This window comes from Sus scrofa, chromosome 6 (genome assembly GCF_054392235.1).
Source record: "Sus scrofa isolate SSC_HxYL_T2T_F1_AM1 chromosome 6, Sscrofa_HxYL_maternal_Yorkshire_Landrace_v2.0, whole genome shotgun sequence".
Lineage (NCBI taxonomy): Eukaryota > Metazoa > Chordata > Mammalia > Artiodactyla > Suidae > Sus > Sus scrofa.
In genome coordinates, this window is record NC_139388.1 from 44,605,938 (window position 1) to 44,627,584 (window position 21,647).

The following is a 21,647-nucleotide window of genomic DNA, read 5'->3' on the forward strand; positions in this document are numbered from 1 at the left end:
AAGGTCACATGTGCAGCCCATGCTACTCTGGGACATTATTTGTTCCAACCATATAAGACATCTATTTCAGAAGAATCAATCCTATATCATTTAGTGGGGTAAAGAAAAGAAACAGGTGTGCCAGGAGTGCTTTATCAGCCATGGCCCCAACATCCAAGGCCCTAGAGCACACCCAGGCTGAGGCTATGTTAGATAAGGGCTGGCTTCCCTCACCCAGACTGCCCCCACTCTCAGGGATGCCCTGGTCTCTAGGAGCAGGCATCCCTTTCCCTCCTTCCACAGATGAGCAAGAGCAAGAGGAGCAGACAGCAGGTCTGAGGCTGACCTCTGGCCACAAGCCCACGTGAAGCCTAAACAGCACATTCAGAGAAAGTGTCTCATCAGAGGAAAAAGATAGTGAAGGTTTCAAGAAAAGGAAGAATTTTTTAAAGTTCAAACCAGGAGTTCTCATTGTGGCTCAGCAGTAACAAACCCGAGTAGTATCCATGAGGATCCAGGTTCGATCCCTGGTCTTGCTCAGGCATTGCCGTGAGCTGTGGCGTAGGTCGTAGATGCAGCTTGGATACCGAGTTGCTGGGGCTGGGGCTCCAATTCGACCCCTAGCCTGGGAACTTCCATATGCCTTGGGTGCGGCCCTAAAAAGCCAAAAAAAAAAAAAAAAAAAAAAGGCTCAAACCAGCTCACAAGCGCCCTGACAAAGGATCACAGATGCCATTTTTATAATGCTTCTTCCTTTCCTGTTTCCTGGAGGGCCTGGGAAGGGCTGATCTGCCCGAAACCTGGACCAGGGGTTGCTTCTCTGGCTGGCAGCGGGGGACCACGGGCAAAGCCTCGGGACTCCATCCTGGGCAGCCTTGTAGAAGGACAGCTATCTGTGCTTTTACACTCCGGGTAGAGAAGGAAATCAGAGTGGCCTCATCTTTCCCTCTGAGCGAGCCTCCCGGGGTCTCCGTGGGGCTGGGCTCAATTTAGCACACTTTGACCGCTGATACCCATCCGGGAGTGGGTGTGGCCTCACCCAGGAGCCCTGAGAGTGTGCGGCTGGTGGGAGGTGGGGGGAGCTTCCTCCCACCATCCTGGACTGGACCTGGCTTGGCTTTCAGCCTCACCGGACACTTCCTGGGACCACCCGCAATTCCCCTTCATCGTGGCTCGAGTTTGTTTTTCTAGTGGGATTAGTCTAAGAGTAAACGCCATAAGGCCCTCTGGCCCTCCCCCACCACCAAGAAGAGAGAGAGAGAGACCCATTTCTGTGTCAAGTGAAAATTAGACGCTTAAATCTGCAGAGAAAGCTGTTTATCTTACAAATTTATTCTTTTTTTATTGGGCCACACAGATCCAAGATAGAAAGATAAAAGGGAGGCAGATACAGGCCATCACTTAGAGTGACGGATAGAGAGCCACGGCTCATCCCCACCTTCCTTCCAGCAAGGCTGCAGGAGTGCACGGCGGCTGCCTTATCTCTCTGCTCATCTATAAGGTGCCCCTGGGCCAGCGCTCACCCACCGCTGTGGTGGAAATCCCTTCGGCACTCTCTCTCTTCCCTTCTGTTGCACAGCCCTGCCTTGCACTGCCTCCTGGGACAGGGGGGAGGCGGAGGAGGATCTGGGGAAGATTCACCTGTAGATCTTGGAGCCAGAGGATGAGCAGGAACGTGACATCAAAAGCCCACACCTGGAGTTCCTGGCGTGGCGCAGCGGAAACCCATCTGACTGGTGACCATGAGGAGGCAGGTTCGATCCCTGGCCTCGCTCAGTGGGTTGGGGATCTGGCGATGCCATGAAGTGTGGTGTAGGTTGCAGACCTGGCTCAGATCCCGAGTTGCGGTGACTGTGGCTGTGGTGAAGTCTGGCAGCTATAGCTCCTATTTGGCCCCTAGCCTGGAAGCTTCCATATGCTGCAGGTATGGCCTTAAAAAAAAAAAAAAAAATGCAAAGCCCACACCTGCCTATTCCTATCCTGAAGCCAGCATGTCTTTCTACTGTCATTCAGATGGGTAGTCTGTGATCTAACTTAAACAGGACATCCTAACCCTGTTTCGGGGAGCATTTTGGCAGAATTATAATCAGGCTCATTGTTGTTTTCAGGTGAGCCCTGGTGATCCCACAGAAAGACAGCTGAATAACGCTGGGAGGGCAAATGCCTCATGGGTTTTGGGGGTGAGGTGGCTGGTGGGGAGGAGATGGGGAGGAGATGGCCTTCCAGCTGCTTACACCTGGGCTGTGGTTGACTTGGACTTGGCTTCTGGCATCTGGCCATTGTTCCCCTGGGCTGTCGGCAAATAGACTCTTGAAGACAGAGCCGGTGGACTCGACCTACAGATATGGACTGCGCTGGGACTGCTTATGGGGCCTTTGTTTGCCATGAGCTTGCATCATTCTCATGTGCCTGTTTGCCCTCATCCATAGCCCAATACCCACTGTGGGCAGCCTTTCCATATTCGTGTGGACACCCACAAAGCTAGGGCTAGGTCTGTGGTTTTAGGCATGGATCATTCGAGTCCTCCTACCTGTGCAAAATTAGGAGAAAAAAAAAAAGGCTAGGCTGCTGGACCCTTTGAATAGTTCTTCCAAGGATGGTTTGAAGAGTTGGGATGAATAGGATTATAAGCGAGCCTTCAAGGAAACTTTCCAGGGTGATGCTGCCTTCGTGCACAGTCCAAAGGCAGAGAGGATGCTTGAAGCCGAAGGGGTTCTTCCCATGGTTGCTCTGAGCAAAGCTTCAAATGAGAAGGAAGTGCGATTGCCTTCGTCTTGTTCACAGCCTCTCAGGCTGTCCCTTTTGGCTGTGAGCAGAGAACGCCAGGAACGGAGGTGGCAGAGTAAAAGCAATTTACATTTTCCATTGCTTGGAAAGTACACATCTTGTTTATTTTGCTCTCTGTAGAACTCACAGGTCTGCTTATTATCCCAGAAGGTCCCCTGGTTCTCACAGTGGATCTACCACGAGACCTAGAGGGTGGGTGGGAAGCCACAGCCAGGACCCTGCCAGCCTTGGGAGCTTGGGTTCTGTGCCAGGCGGCCAGCCTCCACTCTGCAAGGAGGCCAGAGAAGGCTCACCCGCCTCCCCTTCTCGAGACGCAGATTCCCGGCTCCTGCCCTGCTCCCCCAATGTCGCCTCTTCGGCAAAGTGATGTCAGGCCTTGGGTGTTGCAATAACATATTCTCCAACCACCAGATATTTTCACAGTTTTATTTACTATGCTGTCCCATCAGTTCTGTGCAGAAGGCAGCCGTATGTAAGTTTTATTCCATTTTCGAATGGTTTGGGTTACATAACAAATAACAGCAGGAAGGAGAATTTGTATTGATACTTTACAGAGGAAGTTCTCAGGTCACTGCACAAAGCTTTAACTGCAGTGCTCTAAGTTTATGGGAGTTTTGCAGCTGAGTGTCTGCACATGACTTTGAATATGTCCCTATATGTTTATCATGGGCTAATTGTGGAATCGCATTTCCATACTTCTTCTGCCTTTCGTGAGATTACGCCAGCCAGCAAGGGAGGCAAGACTCTACAAGGCAGAAATGATCCGTTGGGGATCATTTTCTTTCCTGTCCCAAAATAGCTGTATGTCTGCCTGTCTTAGGGACTCAGCCGAGACTTTTTTTTTTTTTTTCATTTGTTGCTTGATATAATGCAAATGTGATTTTGATGCTATGGCCAACTCTCCAGCTAGCCCAGATTATAAATTAATCAGAGTCCACAAACACCACCATTTTTAAACTTTTGAAAAAAAAAATATTTAATAGGAGCTAAGCAAAAGAAGAAATCAAACCAGCTGCTGACACAGCTGTTTCTTTTCTTGTTTAATTCAGTTCAATATAAAGGTACCATATGCTGCTTAAAATGATGATAGGAAAGATGAAATAATTTAAGAGAATAACAAGAAAATACATGAATTGTCAGCATTCTGTCAGATTTAAAGAATGAAATAGACAGGTGTAGTATTGACATGTTTAACTTTGTGTGGCGTTAGCAGTTTTGGTGCGAACAACTTCTGACATGTGCTGAAGTGATGTGAGAACATTTCTCCTCCACTGCAGACATTGGCGAGGAGGCTGGGAGATCTGCCGGCGTCCAGCAGCCCGCGCTGCTTCGCGACAGGAGCCTGGGCTCGGCCATGAAGGACTGCCCGTACTGCGGGAAAACCTTCCGAACCTCCCATCACCTAAAGGTCCACCTGAGGATACACACAGGTGAGAGATCTGGGTGCACAGCTCGGAGGAGGAGGCCCGGGGCTGCCATGCTCCGGTCCCAGGTCTGCCCTCCCCGAGGGACACATAAGCGTGTAGATGTGGATCTCCTGTGGTCCAGGTCTGCAATGGTGATGCTTTGTCCCAGGCTCCGGGACATGTTGCTGATGGTGTGCTTCCGTTGTACTGAAACAGCACTTCCCACGCCCTCCTGGGGACCGGGGGTCTTTGAGGGGCAGATGAGAACGGAGCTCAAACTCTAAATATAAAAGGACAGGTAGGAGGTCCCCCTGGGGTGCCACAGGATTGGTGGCCTCCTGGGAGTGCTGGACCCAGGTTCAGTCCCCAGCCCGGCACAGGGAGCTAAGGATCTGGTGTTGCCACAGCTGCACTTTCGTTTGCGACTTGCGGTTCAGATCTGATCCCTGGCCAGGAACCCCGTATGCCATGGGGTGGCCAGAGAAAAGAAAAGAAAGGGGGGTGGGGACATGTAGGAGTTCCTGTTGTGGCTCAGTGGGTTAAGAACCTGAATAGTATCCATGAGGATGCAGGTTCGATCCCTGGCCTCACTCAGTGGGTTAAGGATCTGGCATTGGTGTGAGCTGTGGGGTAGGTCGCAGATGCAGCTAGGATCCGTCGTGGCCCTGGCTGTGGTGTAGGCTGGCAGCTGCAGCTCCAATTTGAACCCTAACCCAGGAACGTCCATACACTGAAGGTGCTGCTCTTAAAAAAAAAAAAAAAAAGGCAAGTAGCCTCTCCCTTCCAGTTCACGCAAGCTGGCTTCTGGCTCACTGGGGTTATGTGCCCACACCTGGGACTGGATGGATGGAGTCAGCCCCCCAACAGTGCATGGAAGGGGTGGGGGCTGGCTCTCCCCTGGGCCTCCTCAAAAGAAAAGTCGAGGTGCTCTTAACCAAGCCTTTGGACCATTGTCCAGTGTGGTCATTTCCCCCGTTTCGATGTTGCCCCAGCCCCTCGTGGGGAGGCCTCTCCTGGACTCTCTGCCTCGGCCCTCAGTCTCGGTCCTGCTTAGCTTTTTTGCCAATTGTTTGCACGTGGCCAATACAGAAACAAAAATCTGAGATATGGACACCTCCATTTTCTTTGATTTTTTTTTCTCCTGACACTTTATCTATTGGCGTATGAGCTGCTTCAGAGGATAGACAAATATACCATCTATTTTCAAAAATAATTGTGGTCTATTTCCCAAGGAATCAATAAAGCTCAGGGTTGGGCGGGATATTTAGAGCATATGGGCCTCACGTGCAGCGTGCAGTTCAAGACAAGCAGCCCTCACCTGGTATCTGCAAATCTCCCAGACACCCAGAGGAGCCCTGAGGACAGGTGGCCATGGCACAGGTTGCCTTCTTTACTCACAGCCTTGGTAAAGGTGGACGTTGCCACTGTCTCCCCCCAGCCCCCCGCTCCCTGGCCAATCCTGGAGCTCTTCCTTTGAAGGGTCACCCCAGGGCCAAGAGAGGTCTCCTAAAGTCACACCCCAGGCTCCCTCACTCTCCAGGCCTGTGGGGTCCCCTCCATCTGGCCATCATCACCCTCATCCCCTCCCATCAACCCCATCGCCTTCTTCCTGTCCCTCCAGTACAGAGAGCTTGCTCCTGCCGCAGGACCTCTGCACCTGCTGCCCCCCTCCGCCTGGAATATTCTTCCTTCCTGTGGTCCCCAGGGGCTTAGCTTCACATGATCTAAGAGACACCATGCCCAACTACCCGGCCTGAAGGACCCCTCAACGCTGCTGCGTTATCTCCTTCATAGATTTAACATTTCCTGAAATGATCTTGCTCAGTTCAGTGGTTCTTTTCCTTCTATTACTTGTCTTCCGTCAAGCAGACCGTGAGGTGGTCATATCGTCCACCGTTTTGATGGCTATAGAACCCCGGGGGCTCCACGAGCATCGTGCGGTAAATTGCCGCTTACAAGGCACGGGATACATTTATTTGAAAGGTGGGATGACGGAGCAAATTCAAGAATAAGTGAGGGACCCTTCCCCTGCCGTCCCTGCACGATGCCGGGTGGCACAGAGGGGGCAAGTGCCATGGGGAAGGTGGACCCTTCCTCGGGGAACCTGTGCTCCTCTTGGAAAGGCACCCCGCACATGTGACCGAGGCAGAAGCCACAGCGTGGCAGCCAGGCTGCCACTGCTGGATCCCTGGTTTGCGGATGGAAGACCTCTCCCCAGGAGCTCAGTGAGGGGCTCCTGAGTTCCTGCCTTAGGGCCTCTGTACTTCTCTGCGAGATAGGTCAGGCTGATGTCCACTTTCCAAGCTGAAGATGGGTGCCCTAGGGTTGGGGTGGTTGCGGGGCACCCACAGACTGCTAGGACGTGGGAGGCAGTCCTCCAGGGCACCCACCAACCCAGGGTCTGCAGGGGTGTGGAGACCTGACCAGGTGGGTGCTGAGGTCCTGCCCTTCCATGCAATGTAGGTACAGGTGACTGGGCCAGGTTTCCCAGGGCAGCAGTGAGGCCGGCCCGGCCAGGGAGTGTGCATCTCGCCTCCCAACTAGAGGCTTCTGACCCCCATCAGCTTCCTCTTGGTTTAAGCAGAAACACCGGAGACTATTCCTGGCAAGTTAGGGCAGAAGCTGGCCGGAGGGAGTCTAGCTGAACCTGAATAGGAACAAATGGATGCTGCTTTTGGATGTTTTAGAGCTGGAGAAAGATTGTGGGTTTCCCAACTTCTGCCTCTTTTGCTTCACAAACTTTAGAAGTCTCTGGAGACACTGAGAGAAGCAAGACAGGGCCACAGACAGAGGCATCCAGAAACTTCCCAGAATAGGGGAGAAAATGAAAGAAGCCATGGAAACATCACACCAGCCCTCCTCAGAAACAGCATTTGCAGTGTTTAGAAGGCAGAATGGTAACCAGATAACGATCAATTTCCTTTTTATCAAAGAACAAAGAAGTATGAAAATGCTTGCCCTTGTGCGTTTGAACACAGCAGAAAGTGTTACATGCTATAAATCACCAAAGTAAACATCCATTACGACCATGTAAAACTGTAGATGACAGGAGTACTTAAAAATCAAAATCAAGTGGTTTGTTAATGAATGAGTTAATAGAGGCCCTGGTTGTAGAGAAGACCTGTCCTGCCTTCGCCTTTCTCTTTGTGGTTTCGTATTTCCAAGGGACAATGGCCGGAGCACAGCCGCCTCTGAAATAGAATTCTTGTTTTCCAAAATGCCATCTTTTGACGCTTTTCTATAATGGACCTGTATGAGCACAGGAGAACTCCAATGTGTAATAAATACACTTTAATTGGTCAGGACATGAGGTGGTACATTCTCTCTGTTTTTCTCTCCTGCTCCATCTCTATGCAAAGTTTTGATCCTAGAACAGCAAACTCATAAAAAGACACTTTCCTTTTTTAACTCCACTATATTAACTCAATGATGGCTCTTTTCCTCCCGACACCTGTTTATCAGAGGGATTCTGAGTAGATGCACCAGTCAGGTTGCCCTCAACACCTGGGGGCTGGGGAGCGCCCGCAGGGAGCCAGAACGTTCTGCTGCTCCGTGAGCTCCAGCCGGATCCGTGCGGGACTGAGAGCAGGGACTTGGGGGATGCTTGGATCCTCGGGGCCGCCCCACTCTGACTCCCTCAGGGCAGCTGTTGACGGCTGCCCACCCAGGGGATGCCGAACATCTCTTCTGTTTGAAACATCACCTTGGTTACAAGCCAGTCACAGAATGTGTGCACCTCGTCTTCTAGAGCACACGGCCGCCCGTCGGAATTCAGAGCCCATCAGAAAGGAGATAGTCAGGGTTCACCAGAGATACCGTGTGTGTGTGGGGGGGGTGTGAGTGTGTGTGTGTACATCTATAGAAATGTACTTATGCGTACACATCTGTATACACACACCTGCATCTACACATTATGTGCATACGCATAGCCATAGGCATCTATACACGTCTGTATACACATGTTACATATATACACACGTTCATATACATACACCTGTACACACAGACACATCTATGTACATATGTATGCATGCGTATACACCCCCACGCACATATACACATCTGTGTACATATCCATACACATACATATGCATGTGTACACATCTCTGTACACACACACACATATACACCTCTATGTACATACCACATCTCTGCACATATACACACACATACATGCATGTGTACACATCTATGTACATGCATATATACATATGCACGTGTACACATCTATGTGCATACATGCATATATACATATACACACACATATATACGTATGCACATGTACACATCTATGCACATATACACACATATATACATATGCGTGTGTACACATCTCTGTACATACACACACATATACACCTCTATGTACATACCACATCTATCGTGTATGCATCTATGCACATATACACGCACATGCACATGTGCGTGTGTACGCATCTCTGTACATATACACATATACGCGTGTGTGTGTACACATCTATGTACATGCATATATACATATGCACGTCTACACATCTATGAACACACACACATATATACATATGCATGTGTACACATCTACGCACATATACACACATATGCATGTGTACACATCTGTGTACATACAAACACATATACACCTCTATATACATATAGAAACCCATTCATATACATGCAGATCTCTATACCTGCACACATCTGAGTACATATACATACACAACTACATTAGTATACTACACATCTATACACATGCATATATAATACACGTCTCTTTACATATATCCCATCTCTGTGCATACACGTATCTCTATACATAAACATACACATCACATATATATATATATACATATCTGTATATGTGTATATATATAAACACATATATACATACACATCTCTCTATATATGCACATCTATCAATCTATCTATCTAGAGAGAGGTCTTCATTGTAAGGAATTGGCTCCCTTGATTGTGGAGGCTGAGAAGTCCCAAGATCTGCCCTGGGCCAGCTGGGGACCCAGCAGGGTAAAAAGATGTAAGTTCTGGTCCAAATCCAAAGCCCTGGGAAGCAGGAGGGCGGATGGTCCCAGATGGAATCCCAAGACAGGAGACCAGTGTCCCAGCTCAGAGAGAGAGCTCCCCTACTTAGATCTGTTCCAGTCAAGCCTTCAGAGGGCTGGACGAGGCCCACCCACCCTGGGGAGGGAATCTGCTTTACTCAGCCTGCTATTCAGATGTTAATCTCATCCAGTAACACCCTCACAGACACGTCATTATAACCTCAGACCAAAGAGCTGGGCACCCTGTGGCCCAGTGAAGTTGACACGTAATTAACCATCACGGAGAGACATCAGCAAACACTTAGCTGTGCCAGGCAGGGATGGCCCCAGGTGGCCCCTGTCATTTCATTATAGGCTGTCATTTCATTATAGGCTGCCTACAAATGCACTTCCATCCTTTCCCTCACTAGCCCCTCCCCCACGTACCACCTAGGGGACACTCTGAAGGGTCCAGGGTGTGTCTGCTTGGTGCAGGAGGTAGGTAGATGCTGATTGGTTCCTGAAAGGCTGGAGGGGTGTGGGTTCTACACAAGCCTCAGAAGGTGTGACAAGCCCCGCGTTGGCTCACCTGTGTGTATCGACTTTCCAGGGGATGCCTGATGTCTCAGGAATGACCCCTGCAGAGAAATGTAATAAGCAGCCTCACTCGGGAAAACTTGGAGCCACTCAAGTTCAGAGACGAATTAAAAATAAATCTTATTTGTTTTCTCCCCCCTCTCCAATGATGCGAGTTGTTTATGACTCAGATTTGGATGTGATGCATGAGCTGGTCTGGCCCTGATGGGAACCTCTTTATGGGACAGAGCAGCCAGGAGTGGTTCTTCAGGAAGGGGGTGGTCTCAGGATGAACTGAGGGGCTTGCTTGGCCCTGCCCACCCTGCTGGGGGCTGCCTCTGTGACTGGGCTCTGGCTGGATGGCTGGATGGGGTGGGTATATGGGGTGTCCTCCTCCAGTCTCACCTGTACTTTTTTTTTTTTTTTGTATTTTTAGGGCCACACCCTTGGCCTATGGAAGTTCCCAGGCTAGGGGCTGAATCAGAGCTATAGCCGCTGACCTATACCATAGCCGTGGCAATGCCAGATCCGAGTCGAGTCTGTGACCTTCACCACAGCTCAGAGCAACGCCGGATCCTTAACCTACTGAGCGAGGCCAGGGATCGAACCTGCATCCTCATGGATGCTAGACTGATTCATTTCCACTGAGCCACGATGGGAACTCCTCCCCTGTTATTCTTGGCACCAGGCATGAGGCTCCTCTGTCCTGATGGGGCCATCGGGAACCACGGAGGTGAGAGGACTTCTGTCCTACAGCCCCTCCAAAGGGTTGGGTGCCCTGTAGAGGAGGCACAGCCTGGGAGTTTTCCTGCCTCCTGTCTGAGGCTGTCTACACAGCATGACAGCAAGCCGCTGCCCACAGGAAGATTCAGCCAACAGCGATACAGTAACAACAATGATAGTAATAGCAACCATAGCCACCACTTTCTGCGCACTTGTGTGCAGGCGCCTGTGTTAAGCACTGGTGAATTCACCCCTGTATCCTCCCAGCACTTTGGAGACGTGTTCCACACCCCCCACCGCCCACCCTCACTCCCCAGCCCTTTGCACTTTGCTCTTAGCCGGGGAGGGATCTGAGCCTCCGAGATGGAGATGCGATGCTACCCACTCGGAGGTGCCCAGCAGTGATGACAGGTCACAATCCACATATGCCTCCTTTGGAATTTCCATTCTTTTAACTGCACAGTATTGATATAAATATAAATATATATATATTTTTTACTTTTCTGGGTGAATTTTTGGCTTATTTTAGGGAATTAATGCACCATTTCTTTGACAGTGTGTGTCCACACCATAACCAGCGGGAGGAAAGGAAGTGACTTGTACCCACAAGGTGTGTTGCCGCAGCCTCCCGGCGATATAAAAGGGAAGTACTGTGCACCCTGGCTCCTCCTTGCCCCCATCTCAGACTGGCCTGAGGCCTACTTGACCCCACTTGGCTCGGTTTCCCCACCAGCTCAATGAGCTTAGGGAGGTGGCAAGGCAAGGAAATGGCCACGGGGGCTTGTGGAGGTGCCCCGACCCCTGGCATGAAAGGTGGGGTGGGATTACACGCTGGCATCGCCGAGATGATCAACTCCTGGTGCCTTTGTGGCAACGGCCTTCCGACCGAGCACCAACTGGTGGTACGCAGATGGGCTGGGGATGACAGTTCGGCCAGCCCAGCCCGGGTGCCTCCTGCCGGATGCACACACACCTTAGCTTTGATGCCTCTGTATTTCCTCTTCTAGGCGAGGGAACCAAGCTGTTTTCACATTTATAAAAGCACATTGAATAAATGCTCAAAAAAAAAAAAAGAAATTGGTTAAAATGGGCGTGCTTCCCATTTCCCTTTCTAAAAGGAGAGCCTGTGTTGTTGTCCTTCGTGGGGACAGCCACCTGTGTAATGACAAAAAAAAAAAAAAAGCCCCCCAAAACAAAAAGACCCACTTGCCGAAAAGGAGATGATTCTTTTTTGTCTGTGGGTTTTGAATTAAAATTCCCTCGTTTTTCCATTTCTAAGATGAACTAAAAGCCCATTTTATGCCTCCGCCGTCCCCCAGCCTAGCTTTTCCCTGCCTTAATGACATCCCAAACTTTTGTTGAAAATAATTGATTGAATTTAAATTTCCTTAAAAGTTTAAGAGGTAATGTTACAGTATAAATTTCCTACCAAACACTAAGTAGGGAAATATCCATTAGTGAAATTAACTACAGTTTCTAGGTAGCTAACAATGTGCGTATACAGTAGGGCATGGCTAATGAACACTGCAGTGGGTGATATTTCATTATACAAATTAATGCTCACATTTTAATGGGAAAGTCACATAATGAATCTCGGCTTCAGTGACAGCAATTAGAGACACAGATTGTCCCCTTCTGGACAAGGCACTGTTTAGCAATAAGCAGCTGTGTGAAAAGTCTTCAGGTTTACAACATATATATGCTTTGGGGGAATTAGTGTACAATTTATATTAATGTACTGGAGCTTTGCTGCAAAGGCACCACCGTATTTATCTCTCCTGGTATGAACTAAGTAAAGACATGTAGAAAGACTAAATAAATATCAAATAGAGGATGCCAAGAGAGGAAAAAATTCAGTTACCCCACTTAAAAGTGAAAACACTTTGGGGATCGTAACCCCCCCCACACACACACACACACCAAAGTTGGAAGCATGAAGCACTTCCAAAAAGCTTGAGAAAGGGATTTCCAAAGGGAATGAAATGAATCCCCCTGTTACTTTTGGAGAAGCGCTCTGGGGAACTTGCTCTGAATAGTTGCAGAATAACTCCCCAGATAACTGAGGGTTCCTTGAATATGAAGCGCAAAGTGAGGCTCAGAATGATGAAAGACATGGCCATGTAAAAATAGGTACAATGAACTAATTAAACCACTTGGTCGTATATTTCTTAAAATTTATGATACAATGACTTGGAGAAGTTATCAATGATATTCCAAAATTGAATATACATCTTATGCCATGTGTCAGTGGGTAGCTGGTTTAATGTAAGATGGTTCCAATCATTTCATTAGTCCCTTGGAGTGATGAACTGGTGATTTTTTATTTTATTATGCCTTTTCTTGCAAAGTCTCTTTTCTAGAAATGCATTGTTTGGACCCACATCCTATTTTTTTAAAATACCATGGGGGGGGGGGTCCTCACCAGAGGCCACCCTTGTCCCTCCCTGCCTTCTTCGGTGGGTAAATGGCTCAACCCTGGTCATCCTTTTCTCAGATACAAGTTTCATGGACCAGCCCCAGTCTGCAGAATAGGGTCCTGCAGGCTGCTCCATGTTTGAACAAGTTTTTAAGTACATGCCAGTATTTAAAACCTGGGATATTGGAGTTTCCTTTGTGGCTCGGAGGTTAATGAACTCAACCAGGATCCATGAGGATGTGGGTTCGATCTCCGGCCTGGCTAAATGGTTAAGGATCTGGCCTTGCTGTGAGCTGTGGGGCGGTTTGCAGACACGGCTCAGATCCCGTGTTGCTGTGGCTGTGGTGGAGGCCGGCGGTGGTAGCTCCGATTGGACCCCTAGCATGGGGACCTCCACATGCTGCGGGTGTGGCCCTAAAAAGACAACAACAACAACAACAAAACCCCTGGGATATTGCACGTAGAAATCTGGAAGTGATGCTTTCCTTAACAGAGGTCCATGTGTCCCCTGCTGTGGAGTTAGTGGCAGTAGCCCTCTGGGAGAGGTGGCTGACCCCCACCCCGCTGTTTTGCACACTTCTATCTGCTGCTCCGCTTGGAAGGGATCTGAGTGTGTGGTTCTGCAATAGGTAGTTGCAAAGACCTTGAATCCTAACATCACAGAGGTGACCAGAGGGCTCGTGTCACCCTGGACAGTCCAGGGCAGTCTGACTGATCCCCCCCTCCCACCCCGCAATAGACTTGGACTCATTTATGGGCCTAAGTGGACAATCGTTCAACTGGACAGAGCTGTTGGCGGAGTCTGAGGTTCCCTGGGCCACGAGGCCACACAGAAAGCCCTTCCAAGTCTCAGACAGAGTCCTGCCCGGGGGTGGGGCTGGGGCTGACCCCCTCCTTGGCAGGAGCCTGGGACTTCACTAGAGCCAGCCCAATGCGCTCAGGCCAGATGGGGTGATGCTCCCTCTGAGGCGGCTCTCAGCATGGGTGGACTCATTTGTCTGTCAACCAAACCAAAACACAGACCTTAGAGCTCCTGCTGTGGTTCAGCGGAAAAGAACCTGATTAGCATCCATGATGACGTGGGTTCGAACCCTGGCCTCGCTCAGTGGGTTAAGAATCCGGCGTTGCCGTGAGCTGGGGTGTAGGTCACAGATGGGGCTCGGATCCCGCGTTGCTGTGGTTGAGGCTTAGGCTGGCAGCTGTGGCTCCCATTCAACCCCTAGCCTGGTAGCCTGGGAACTTCCATGTGCTGCAGGCATGGCCCTAAATAGACAAAAAAAAAAAGAAAAAGAAAAAAGAAAAGCAGACCTTGACTGCACCTGAGGGTCCACTGACTGTGCCTACAGGTTTTCCCACCCCATCCAGCCAGGGTTGTTTGCCTCCCAGTTGGGAGCCCGCTGCAATGTGCCCCTGGGGAAGGCCGCTTGCAAAACAAGCTGGGGTGTTTGCAGGGAAAGGAGGCCTGGGTGGGGCAGGATTTTCTGGGGGGCACGCTCACCCCTGAGTCTGCCTGCTGGAAACCCACCCCAGCCGGGGCCAGGGGTGGTCTCCTTTCCCCTGCACCCCTTGAAGCTGCCATGCAGCCGAGGACGGGAGAGGAGAGGCTTCCAGGCAGAGGGTAGTCATGCTCATCACATCCCTTAGGGATTACAAAGAAAATAAGACCAGCTTTTTGTTCATTTTTAAAATAAAAAGTCCAAAGCAGGTGGGCTTGTCCCACAAAGCTCCCTCTGGAGCATTTTTCTGGAGACTGGGGTGATAGGGAGCCGTCACCCAAACACAGACTCTCAGGCGCTCAGAGAGGCAGCCGCGTGGAGAAACCCACGGCCAAGGGCTCTCCTGGGGCGTGTGCAGAGGAGGGGGTGCAGAGGGCTCTACCAGGCCCATATCGTCAGAACACCCCTTGAGGACTCTCGTTTAAGTGGCTTCAAATTTACCAGGGCTTGGATTCCTGGAGCCTCAAATGCTGGGAATGCGCCATTCTTTTTTCCTGGGACAGCAGAGGCCAAGGTCTATTTTAAACTTTTTTTTTGAATTTTTTTTTGGTCTTTTTGCCTTTTCTGGGGCCGCTCCCGTGGCACATGGAGGTTCCCAGCCTAGGGGTCTAATCAGAGCTGGAGCTGCCGGCCTACACCACAGCCACAGCAACGCGGGATCCAAGCCATGTCTGCGACCTACACCACAGCTCATGGCAACGCTGGATCCTTAACCCACTGAGCGAGGCCAGGGATCGAACCCAAAACCTCATGGTTCCTAGTCGGATTTGTTAACCACTGCACCGTGACGGGAACTCCTATTTTGAACTTTAAAAGAGCAATGAGTTGAGTGAAGAGGGCCTCTCATCACTGTGTGTTTGTGTGTGTGCGCATACGGTATGTGTGTGGTGTATGTGTGAGTGTGTGTATGTATGTTACGTGCGTGGAGTGCGATATATGTGGTATGAGTGCTGTGTGTCTGTATGCGGTGTGTGTGTGTGATTGTGTGTGTAGGGTCCATGTGTGGTGTGTGTAGAGTATGTGGTGTGTGATATGTGCTGTAAGTGGGGTGTGTGGTGTATGCGTATTGTGTGATGTGTCTACAGTGTGTGCATGGTGTGTGTGGTATGAGTGGTTGTATGCAGTGTATGTGTGTGTATTTGTGTGTGTGTGTGTGTGTGTGTGTGTGTGTGTATGGAGTGTGTGTGTGCCTCTTGCTTTAATAACCCTGTGACATGTCTCCTCTGAAAGCCGTGAGAGCAGAGGCTGTGTCTCTTTGACTCAGTTCCCAGCACCAACAACCGTACGTGGGGGCTGGGGGCTCATTGACCAGTTGGTTCATTCAGTTGGGGAACGTGTGAATGAACCCAATGTTTCCAGGCCTGCAGGTGCATCCACGTATGGATGTGTATGTCTCTGGCATCATTCAGGCTTAGGTCTTGACACAGTGTTTAGCGTTGATGGGAAGCCGTGGAAGACGTGTGCTCCCACTTGCCACGGGGTAGGTCGGGGAAGCACGGGTCTCCAGATGGGACACCCGTGCCCAGTGGGGCACAAAATAGCATAAGGTCTCTGGTCTCTGGTCTCCAGTCCAGACGCTCCAAGCACCTCCCAGGGTCCAGAGGTCCAGACTGGCTTCCGTGTCACATATATGGACCTGGAAGGGCACTTCCTAGGGAGGCTCCTAGAGTGGTTCTCTACTCAGGTCCACAGAGGGTGACACGGGACCTTGGAAAGACCCCAAAGCCCAGTCTGCACCTTCAGAACTCAGAATTTCTGGAGGTGCAGGTGGGACCAGGAGTCAGCACTTTTTAAAGCTCCCCCCAGCAATTTCACTTCGGTTTTGCAAAGCGGGCTATTTGAACTGTCGCAATCAGGATCCTCAGGGACATTTACCGAAAGCACCCACTTTGGGCCTCACCCCAGGCCCAGGGGGTCTGAACTGCCCTGGGTTAGTCCCAGAATTGGTGTCTTAAACTCCCCTAGGGATTCTAATGCGCATTTCAGTCTGAGAACCACCACCACCCCAGTGAGCATTTCAAATGCATGTCCCTCGGAAACCCACACATGTCCCGGAGCATCCTTGCAGGCCACCATGGAGGGCAGCCCCCGGCCCCCACAGGCCCGCAGGGAAGGTCTGCATCCTCTCTCTGTAGCTCTGTTGACAAATGCTCATGCATCCTCCATAAACCCTTTGCCAGATGCACTTAATCACTTCCAGGTGCATTTTTGAAATGCAGCGTGAGTCTCATCTGGTACCTGCAAGCCTCACCTCTGCCGACTCCCGCGGCGCTCCTCACCCCGTCTCCCACCAGGATGGGTCAGGATCCCAAGTTCCTAGTGAGTCTCTCCTGCCACCAGCCCCGCAGTCACCCCCTTAACTTCGGGGGCTGCCTCTCCTCCAACGGGCTACTGGACTTCTAGGTCAGACTGGCAGCACTCCGTCCCCAGCGCCCGTCCCACTGAGGGTGTCCTATCTCCAGGGACATGTCCAAATCACAGTGGCTGAAGGGCTTCTGAGCCCAGCATAGGGATTGACTTCAAGACGTGGAGCCTGAAGCCATTGGTACCTTTATGTCAATGGGGATTGAGTCTTCCTCTAGATTCATGTCACTGGTTTAGCCAGAGACAGCGTGACCTTTGCATTTAGGGAAAGAGACCCCTAGGTGGGCCATCCCTGAGGTGTCCAGGGGGAGACCTTCAGGGGCTCGTAGGAAGGAAAGAGGGGCATGTAGCCAGCATTTGATGGAGCCGGCATAGCTTGTCCAAGGCTGGAGCACACAGTCTGGCGGTGACACGGCGTCCCCCGCTCGGAACCTGGGCTGGTGATCCTCTTATTTACAAAGGCCATGCCCTCCCCTCCCCGCCCCCCCCGCCCACACACCCCCAACAAGTGTCTTACCCCCAAATGCCTTATGCCTGGGGAGCTGAGAGTCACAGTGTTGGCCAAGACTACACACGGTAAAAGGTCTCCAGAATACACCATCCATTCTTAATTTGCTGTTGCTTTGAGATCAGTCTGCTTCACAGTAGAGTGGAGGAGGGGGTGGGGAATGCTCGAGTGTCCTCGGAGAAGCAGTTGGGGACGTTGACAGGGTGCAGTTGTGCACAAGTTCGCTGGAACTCTTCACAGGCCCATTCCCTCCAAAGAGCCTTTGGAGGGCAAAGTCTGCAGAGGCTCCTGGATGGCTAACAGATTCTTGGAATATCTTTAAATCCACATCTGTTCACCTTCCCGTCTTCCTCTTTTCCCACAATGCAGGCAGGCCTACGTTGAATGTTATGGGATCGTTCCCAGAGTGGAAAGAACAATAGAAGTTGTGCACTGAATTTAAATATTTAATTCATGAAAATGATCTTATATGTTTTAAAACAGTCTTTAAAGCTATTTTTATTCTCTAGAAAGCGCTTATTAGAGGTAAATTACACATTTTACTACCGGAGCATTAGGTTTGCCATTAGAACAAATTTAAGGCACTACAAAGACCAGTAGATAATGTTAATTTCAAATACAGAAACTAAATATATTTTGTGCCTTTTTATTACTCATTTTCTTTTAAGTTTTATTGACTGCTTTTTATCTTAACTATATGTCTTTACATGCTGCAATCATAATGCACAGTAATGGTATTAATATTTTATAGAATCAGTATTTATAGTTCTTTATTTAGAAACAATGCAGTAGGTCTGCAGATATCTGAGCCCGTCTGGAATGGTGCCCTCCAAATAATGATAAATTACTTGTGCAGTATGCCATTTGCTAATTATATCCATGATTTACTGCAGAGCAAGACTTAAATCATTCATTTCAGTCTTGCGTAACAGTGCCATAAAATTTTTAGGTTTAAAAATGGTTTCCATGTGTATAATTTAAACAAATTTTAGAGCTATTGTATACACAAAATATTGCAACCACCCATTTGTTACATACTTTGTCTTTTTAAACTTCTACTTTTAATGATCACTGTGGTTGAAATTATTATGCTTAATTTTCATAATCATAGCTTTTAAATCTACAGCCGTTTTCACATGTTAGATAAAGAAAAAGATAGCTAATTGTGTGTAGATAGTATGTCATTCCTGAATAGTCCCAAATGGTACAAAATCATTAAAAAAGCTTAAGAGTACGAATTATTCTTCTATTAAAAAACAGTTGTTCTCTAACTAATTATTAGTTTGAGCTGCTTTGTTTCCAAGAACAAATGTTGATCCTTCTAGCCTCGTTCAGCACACCAAAATGAGATTAACACTTTTTTTTTTTTCCTCCTTGTACCCAAATCTCGCAGGTGAGAAACCCTACAAATGTCCCCACTGTGATTACGCGGGCACCCAGTCAGCATCCTTAAAATACCACCTGGAACGGCACCACCGGGAGCGGCAGAACGGAGCGGGACCGCTGTCCGGGCAGCCCCCGAACCAAGACCACAGGGACGAGCTGGCCGGCAAAGCTGCTCTGTTCATCCGGCCGGATGTCCTGAGGGGGGCGTTTAAGGGTCTCCCCGGAATCGACTTCAGAGGCGGCCCTGCATCTCAGCAGTGGACATCGGGAGCGCTCTCGTCCGGAGATCACCCGGGCCAGGCCACTGGCATGTCTTCTGAGGCCTCTTCCGATGCTCTCAAAGGTACCGACCTTCCTTCCAAAAGCACCCACTTCTCTGAAATCGGGAGAGCTTATCAAAGTATCGTGAACAACGGTGTGAATTTCCAAGGGTCCTTGCAAGCATTCATGGACAGCTTTGTCCTAAGCTCCTTGAAGAAGGAGAAGGACATGAAGGACAAAGCCCTCTCGGACCCTCCTTCCATGAAGGTCCACGGGGCGGACGGTGGCGAGGAGAAGGCCGGTGGCAAGGCGGTCCCCAGGAAGTCGGAGAAGTCTCAGTACGAGCCGCTGGACCTGTCGGTGCGGCCGGACGCCGCCTCCCTCCCCGGCTCCTCGCTGACTGTGCAAGACAGCATCGCGTGGCACGGCTGCTTGTTTTGTGCTTTCACGACGTCCTCGATGGAACTGATGGCCCTTCATCTCCAGGCCAACCACCTGGGCAAAGCGAAACGCAAAGATAACGCCGTCGGGGTGACGGTCAATTGCAAAGACCAGGGCCGGGAGGCGAGTAAAGCGGCCCTGCTGCCCTCGGTACAATCAAGCAAAGAGATGGCGCTTCCCAACCTGATGGGGGCGCTAGACTCGGCCTCTGAGAAGATGGCCCCGGGGCAGGTCAAGGAGACGCTGGGGGAGCAGAAGGGGGGCCCGTGGCCCAGCCACGTGGACCCCGCGTTCTGTAACTTCCCCTCAGACTTCTACAAGCAGTTCGGTGTGTACCCGGGCCTGCTGGGCTCGGGGGCCTCCAGTTCCTGCCCCACCCGGGAGCCCGACGGGAAGGCCCCCTCGGAAGACGACGCCCCGATCCTGATCCCCGAAACCACAAGTAAGAACGCTACTGATGACCTCTCGGACATCGCCTCCTCCGAGGACATGGACTCGTCCAAGGGAGAGAACAACGAGGAAGAGGATATCGACACGGAGCCGGAGGTGATGAGCAAGCCGCCCGCCCTCAGCAAGGACGGCGGCGGCGGCGGCGGGGAAGGCAGGGATGCCCTGCTGCCCGCGGGCGCCCCGCAGCCCGTCCAGGGACTGGTCTCCCCTCTCTCCCAGGCGTCGGAGAAGCAGTGGCACAGCCCGGGCCTTCTTCCAGCCCAGGACCCCGCGGCGGGCCTGCCCAAGCCGGAGCGGGGGCCCCAGGGCCTGGAGAAGCCGATGAACGTGCTGTCGGTTCTCAGGGCCTACAGCTCCGATGGCTTAGCAGCCTTTAACGGACTTGCAAGTAGCACAGCAAATTCTGGATGTATCAAGAGGCCAGACTTGTGTGGTAAGTTTTAGAATCCTCTTCCTTTAGTTCATTTCCCAAAACATCAGTGCTGATGTGTGCATTTTTTAAAAATGGGGTAGACGTCTCCCTGAGCAGATTTTTGAACGACACATAAGCCACCATCCCCCGTCTCTGCTGTATATGCAGTGTAGACAATCATGAGAGTCAACTTCATTTAGAAGTGCTGGACCTCTTACTTTTGTGTTCCAATTTGCATTGTCATGCTCTGAAACGCCTGTACGGAAGGCACGGAAAAGGGGGCGGTGTCTCCCAGCGGGAGCTACTCCTGTTTTTTAATCCGTAACTTGGCGGTTGGGGGGTGGGGGAGAAAACCTTACAAAACAAAAAGTAAAAGAGACATGGTAACTTGCAAACTTTTCCGCCTTTTCACCTTATGCATAAGATGCCTAAAGACCAGTCCTTACTGCTTTGCTAAGCCAAATCTGCTTTCTGAAACTCTTCTTCATAATGACGTAGAGGATACTAAAATCATATCACACTAGCCACAGTGTAGAAATAAAGCGGCCCTCTCTCCAGATCGGGAGATGGTTGTGGGGTGTTTGTGATGCATCTTGAGACATACCAAATGGCAGTTACTGTGACTTTGGCCTTCTATGATTGCCTTCTGTCCGTCCGTCTCTTCACCTGTCTGTTGTTCTAACAAGAAATGTACCTTGTGAAGCCCCTGGTTAGCCGTGATGTGATCCCGTGTGTCTTGGATTTATGCCTGCCTGATCTTGTTAGCAAACTGGCACTTCTTTACCTCCTTAAGGAGTATGGTCACCCCAACGTAATTCCCTATCGGAAAAAGTAACAATAAAATTTGCAGCCTAGAAATGCATCAAATGAGTGTCGTCATGGGCTGGGCGGGGGGGGGGGGGTCAAAGTCACTCTGTTGGCACCCAGATATTTTTATTCGAAAGCCTTTCTCTGCATCAAAGCTCAGTGTGTTCTTCTCAGCCCCTAACACCCACACCAGAGACAAAGGACCATGGGACCTCTCCATCTGTCCTCTGTGAAAGGATGTCTGTGATTTGACTTCACTTGTTGAACAAAAGGAAGGAAGGAAGGAAAGGAGAGAGAAAGGAAGGAAAATGGATGGAAGGAGAGAAGTATTTAACTTCTGAATCCTGACATTCCTTTTAGCACAGAATGGGATTCAACACGCTGGAGTCGGTTCATAATTTAAACTGATGTATTTCTTCCTTCCCCATCCTTCCCTAATTCACTAAGAACTGGATCAAGCAGTCAGAAATATATTTTTGAATTGTCAAAAATCACTAAACGGATTTCTGACAGCTCAAAAAAATATTGACAGTTCCTTATGCTGAATGATTCATAAGGCCCCATTAACCAGCACCCCCAGATCTATTTTTAGCCACATACAATTCATTACTTTTGAAGCT

The 21,647-nt window shown here is 50.1% G+C and overlaps 1 protein-coding gene across 24 annotated transcripts in view; it reads left to right on the forward strand.

Annotated features, from left to right (window-relative positions):
• ZNF536 (zinc finger protein 536) overlaps positions 1-21,647 on the forward strand; it is a 530,657-nt gene that overhangs the window by 294,036 nt on the left and 214,974 nt on the right. For 17 of the 24 annotated variants that reach the window (XR_014805072.1, XR_014805071.1, XR_014805069.1 and 14 more), the window contains 2 exons: positions 4,044-4,196; positions 18,664-20,241. Coding sequence is in view for 17 of the 24 variants with exons in the window: in XM_084958816.1 (XP_084814942.1) it covers positions 4,044-4,196; positions 18,664-20,241 (1,731 nt within the window). In the remaining 7 variants the exon portion in view is untranslated. Of the gene's footprint in view, positions 1-4,043; positions 4,197-11,042; positions 11,097-18,663; positions 21,079-21,647 lie in introns of those variants that run through there. The other 7 variants (XR_014805074.1, XM_021094256.2, XM_021094254.2 and 4 more) reach the window with 2 other exon arrangements.